Below are 5,776 nucleotides of genomic sequence, written 5' to 3'. Positions count from 1 at the left end.
TGACTAGTATTAACAATTGGGTAATCAAAGCAATTGAAATCATATTCCTAATTTCACATCCATTGTCAAATCCTTTTTATTTATTGTTTTGCTTGTTGTGTTTTCTGCATTATAATTTTAAAAACCAATTTTTATTGTTACCAAATAGAAATATAAATCCAATTTTGTCAGTACTTAGCTGCAATTCCCTTGGGTTCGACCTCACCTGTGTGAGTACTACTTGTATGATACGTGCACTTGCGTGTATTAAAATATAGCAACAAGTTTTTGGCGCCGTTGCTGGGGAATTGTTTAGTTAATATTACGTTAATTGGATTAAATTCTAATTTGGTTTTCTTTTCACTTTTTGCTAACTTGTTTGTGTCAAATTCTTCTTATCTCATCTCAGGTACCATTGGTTTATGCGACGTCAAGGACCAGCTGTAAGAGTGCCTGTTGATCCTGAGATAGAGAAGACTTGCCGGCAGAACAGAAGAAACAAAAGGTTGGAAAGAGTTGTACACAGGATTGAGCAAGAGGAAGTTATGGCCAACTACAGTAATAATGGGGGTGCCATAGAAGACCCAGCTAATGGTCAGAATCCACCCGACCGTAGCTTGAGGGACTATGTGTTGCCAACAATGATAGGGGTCCAGTCTTGTATAAGACCACCCACCGTAGATGCAAAAAATTTCGAAATAAAGCCAGCCATACTTCAGATGGTTCAATCCACAGTCCAATTTGGGGGACTACCCACTGAAGACCCAAACATGCATCTCTCTAACTTCATGGAGCTCTGTCAGACATTTAATATGAATGGAGTTAGTGATGATGCTATCAGACTTAGATTGTTCCCATTTTCTCTGAGGGAGCGAGCTGAGAGTTGGTTGGTATCTTTGCCACCTAACTCAATCAATACATGGAATGATCTAGCACTGAAGCTCCTCTCCAAGTTTTTCCCTCCAGCTAAAGCAGCTAAGTTGAGAGGAGAGATCAATAATTTTTCTCAGTTGGATAATGAGTCTCTTTATGAAGCTTGGGAGAGATTCAAAGAATCGATAAGAAAGTGCCCGCATCACAGAATAGAGAAATGGATGCTAGTCCATAATTTTTATAATGGGTTGTGTGGTACTACTCGCACACTCATTGATGCAGCAGCTGGTGGTGCGTTTATGAGAAAAAGCGCCAATGAGGCTTATGACTTGTTGGAAGAAATGGCCATGAATAATCAGCAGTGGCCAAGTGAAAGAAGCTCTTCAAGGAAAGTGGCCGGTATGTATGAAGTGGATGCAATTTCAAAATTGACCGTTCAAGTTGAGGCCTTGACTAAGCAATTGCAAGGCAATGTAATAACAGCTCCAGTGCAACAGGCCCAAACTCTGTGTGAATTATGTGGGGGCCCTCATGCCTATGAACAGTGTCAGTATGCTGATGTAAACAACATGCCTATGGAGCAAGCTCAGGCTATTGGGAATTTTCCTCGACAGAGCAACAATAACCCTTACTCCAATTCCTTTAATCAAGGGTGGAGGAATCATCCCAACTTTTCTTGGAAGAATGATCAGCAAGGCCAATCGTCAAACCAACAACAGTCATTCCAACAACAGCCACAGGGGTTCTTTCAGCCGAGATTTAGGCAGCAACAACAACCCCAACCGCCCACTCATCATCAGCAACAACAAAATTCTGGTGGAAATTCTAATGCTCAGTTAGATGTGTTAAACCAATTCATGGCTGAAACTCGGTCTTCTATTAGAAATTTGGAGATCCAAATGGGACAATTGGCTACTCTCATGGCTAATCGTGCCCAAGGTAACTTGCCTAGCACCACTGAAGTCAATCCGAAAGAGAATTGCAAGGCAATCATGTTAAGAAGTGGGAAGAATTATGAGGGACCAAGCGAGAAGCAGCCAGTTGAAGAAGTAGGTTAGGATCAACAGGCACAGGCACCGACACAAGAGGAAAAGAAACACAGTGAGAAGAAGGCTACTGAAGGCATACTAGCAAAAGAAGCTTCGCCACCATTCAGTATTGAGCATCACATAAAGATTCCCTACCCCCAAAGGCTCCGTAAGAACAACATGGACAAGCAGTTTACTAAATTCCTGGAAGTATTCAAGAAACTGCACATCAACATTCCATCTGCGGAGGCCTTAGAGCAAATGCCGAGCTATGTCAAGTTCATGAAGGACAACTTGTCCAAGAAAAGGAAGATGGAGGACTTTGAAACTATGGCATTGACGGAAGAGTGTAGTGCTATACTGCAAAAGAAGCTCCCTCCTAAACTGAGAGATCCTGAGAGTTTCACAATACCGTGCACTATTGGGAGAATTGAGGGAATAAATGCTCTTTGTGATTTGGGGGCTAGTATCAACCTGATGCCATTGTCAGTTTTCAAGAGATTGCAACTTGGTGAAGCCAAGCCCACAACTGTAACTTTGCAACTAGCTGATCGTTCGTTGGCACATCCAAGAGGGGTAATTGAAGATGTCCTTGTCAAAGTAGACAAGTTTATTTTTCCTGCCGATTTCATAGTTCTTGACATGGAAGATGATAGCAATGTTCCCATTATCCTTGGGAGACCCTTCTTGGCAACAGGCCAAGCACTCATAGATGTTCAGAAGGGTGAGTTGAAGTTGAGAGTGCAAGGAGAAGAAGTTGTATTCAATGTGCTCAAGGCCATGACCTATCCAGAAGCTAGTGACAATTGCTTTTCGGTGGATGTAATGGGTAATTTAGTGGAAGAGAGAAAACTGATAAATGATCCTCTTGAGTTAAGTTTGGTTGAAGATGAGGTTAGTGATCAAGATGGAAAGGAAGCTATGGAGTACGCAAAATGGCTTAATTCTTATGGGCCATTAAGGAGGAAATACTTTGAAGAGCTTGGGGCAGTACCAAAAAAGTCATTGCCCTCAGTTGAGAAACCCCCATAGTTAGAACTGAAGGTACTTCCTAACCATCTAAGGTATGAGTTTTTGGGTGAAAACAAGACACTTCCGGTTATAGTTTCAGCTTCACTTTCTGATGTGGAGACTGAAAAATTGTTGAGAATTTTGAGAGAGCACATGAAAGCCATTGTCTAGTTTTCTTGTTAATGGAGTGCCCTTTGAGTTTGGAAAGGAGTGTATGGAGGCTTTTCAATCTCTTAAGAAAAAATTGATTTCGGCACCTATAGTCATTGCACCGAATTGGGAGCTTCCGTTCGAGTTGATGTGTGATTCAAGTGATTATGCTGTCGGGGCCGTGTTGGGTCAACGAGTTGACAAGGTTTTTCGCACCATCTACTATGCTAGTAGGACCTTGAATGATGCTCAGTTGAACTATGCTACTACTGAAAAGGAGATGTTGGCCATCGTCTTCGCTTGTGACAAGTTCATGCCATATTTAATCGGGAATAAGGTTATTGTGTACACAGACCATTCGGCGATCAAATACCTTATGACCAAGAAGGATGCCAAGCCAAGACTAATCCGATGGGTCCTTCTCCTCCAGGAGTTTGAGTTAGAAATCAGAGACAAGAAGGGTACCGAGAACCTAGTAGCAGATCATTTGTCAAGATTGGAGTTAGAAGAGAGTCAAAATATGAAGGAAGTCCAGATAAATGATGAGTTCCCTGATGAGCAGTAGTTTTCTTTAAAGGAAAGTTTGTTGGTTCCATGGTTTGCTGATTATGTCAACTTTCTAGCTGCAAACTTCACACCTCCTGACATGACAAGACAACAATTGAAGAAATTCTTTTCTGAGGTAAAGCACTATTATTGGGAAGAGCCAATCCTTTATAAGCACTGTGCCGATCAGATAATTAGAAGATGTGTGCCTGAAGAGGAGATGTACTCTATCCTGAATCATTTTCATAGTCTGCAGTGTGGAGGTCACTTTGGTGGGACAAGGACTGCTGCAAAGGCTCTACAAAGTGGGTTCTTCTGGCCAACTCTCTTTAAGGATGCTCATGAGTTTGTCAAGGCATGTGATCGTTGTCAGAGGACTGATAATATTTCAAGAAGGAACGAGATGCCTATGACTGGTATTTTAGAAGTGGAACTATTTGATGTGTGGGGTATAGACTTCATGGGTCCTTTTCCGTCATCCTACAACAATCTGTTTATTTTGCTAGCTGTGGACTACGTTTCTAAGTGGGTGGAAGCGGCTGCAACTCATGCTAATGACGGTAAAACAGTTCTTACTTTTCTCCAAAAGTATATTTTCACTCGGTTTGGTACTCCTAGAGCTATTATTAGTGATGAGGGGAGTCATTTCTGTGACAAGAAATTTGAAGTGTTACTTGCGAAATATGGAGTTACACATAGAAAAGCATTACCTTATCACCCATAGAGTAATGGACAAGCTGAGATTTCCAACCGGGAAATTAAGTTAATCTTGGAGAAGACGGTACAGAGCTCGAGGAAAGACTGGTCTAAGAAGCTCGATGATGCTTTGTGGGCATACAGAACAGCTTTCAAAACACCTATTGGTATGTCACCATATAGGTTGGTCTTTGGGAAAGCGTGTCATCTTCCAGTGGAACTTGAGGATAGAGCATTTTGGGCCATGAAGACCTTGAACATGGACTTGGTAGCAGCTAGTGAGAAGAGGCTTTTGCAATTGAACGAGTTGGAGGAGTTTAGAAACGAAGCCTATGAGAACGCCAAGATTTACAAGGAGAGGACTAAGAAGTGGCATGACCAGAACCTTGTCAGGAAGGAATTTCAACCAGGTCAACAGGTATTACTCTTTAATTCAAGATTGAAACTTTTTCCGGGCAAGCTGAAATCGAGATGGTCTGGTCCTTTCACAGTATTACAAGTGTTTCCTTATGGCTACGTTGAAGTAACAAGTGAAAAGACTGGCAAGTTTAAAGTAAATGGTCAGCGGTTGAAGCTCTACTTGGGTGGTCAGTTTGATCAAGCCAAGTCTGCCATCCTCTTGGCGCCGCAGTAAAGAGGAAATCAGCGTCCAGCTATATGACGTTAACGACAGCGCTCTTGGGAGGCACCCCAAGTTTTTACAGTAATTTTTGTTCAGTTTGAGACATTATAAGTTTTATATTTTTTTTATTTAATTATGTAGTCTTTACACTAAAAAAAAAAAAGAAAAAAAAAATCTGGCCAGGTGGTGCGACCGCGCCAGGTGGGGCGCGACCGCTTCCACAGAGGCCCAGCCAAACCTGGCCAACCAGCGCGACCGCGCCAGGTGGGGCGTGACCGCTCCCACAGAGGCCCAGGCCAAATGAGGCCACTAGCGCGACCGCGCCATGAGGGGCACGACCGCACTCGACGCCGCACCTGAGCGGCTTTGGAGGATTGTAGCACAACCGTACCAGGATGGGCGCGACCGCGCTGTAGCGTACCAGGGTGTTTAAAAGTCTAAGAAACCCGATTTTCTTTCATTTTCTTCAAATTTCCTCTCTTCCCTTTCTTTTTTTTCTTCTTCTCCTCTTTAATTCTCTTCATCCGAGTTCCACACTAAGGTGACAATAAGGTATATTTTCTTGAACTCATCTCTTGTTTACAAGCATAGATTAATGTGATCCTCCATTGTTAGTCCTACTCATATGAATTTTGTGTCTTTTCTTGGTTTTCATTGAATTCCATGACAGAATCCGAATTTCTTATTGTTTGGGCTGAGATTGTTGGTTGTTCTTCAGATTCTAAGTGCTTAATGATGATCATGCACTTAAATGTTCATGGGTTCAAAGATTTCTCTTGGTAATTTGATGAAAAAAAATTGAAAAAAACTTTGGGGAAAATTTTGACCTAACAATTGGGGATTTCGAATTTCTTGTTGTTTTCTTGAAATT

The 5,776-nt window shown here is 42.0% G+C and overlaps 3 protein-coding genes and 1 non-coding gene across 4 annotated transcripts; 3 read left to right on the top strand and 1 right to left on the bottom strand.

Moving 5' to 3' along the window:
• Positions 1 to 401: 401 nt before the first annotated feature.
• LOC133832135 (uncharacterized) lies at positions 402 to 1,910 on the top strand. The gene has a single exon (XM_062262518.1). The coding sequence runs from the start codon at positions 402 to 404 to the stop codon at positions 1,908 to 1,910; it is 1,509 nt and encodes a 502-aa protein (XP_062118502.1).
• On the bottom strand, positions 957 to 1,063 carry LOC133833572 (small nucleolar RNA R71). Its single transcript, XR_009892945.1, has one exon. It is a non-coding gene; the product is annotated as a small nucleolar RNA R71 (small nucleolar RNA).
• A 150-nt stretch (positions 1,911 to 2,060) lies between the features above and the next one.
• On the top strand, positions 2,061 to 2,912 carry LOC133832133 (uncharacterized). Its single transcript, XM_062262517.1, has one exon. The coding sequence runs from the start codon at positions 2,061 to 2,063 to the stop codon at positions 2,910 to 2,912; it is 852 nt and encodes a 283-aa protein (XP_062118501.1).
• Positions 2,913 to 4,452: 1,540 nt separating this feature from the next.
• On the top strand, positions 4,453 to 4,917 carry LOC133832132 (uncharacterized). Its single transcript, XM_062262516.1, has one exon. The coding sequence runs from the start codon at positions 4,453 to 4,455 to the stop codon at positions 4,915 to 4,917; it is 465 nt and encodes a 154-aa protein (XP_062118500.1).
• Positions 4,918 to 5,776: the final 859 nt, after the last annotated feature.

Source organism: Humulus lupulus, chromosome 4 (genome assembly GCF_963169125.1).
Source record: "Humulus lupulus chromosome 4, drHumLupu1.1, whole genome shotgun sequence".
NCBI lineage: Eukaryota > Viridiplantae > Streptophyta > Magnoliopsida > Rosales > Cannabaceae > Humulus > Humulus lupulus.
The sequence above is the reverse complement of the archived record's forward strand: the minus strand, read 5'-3'. Positions and strand labels throughout refer to the sequence as shown.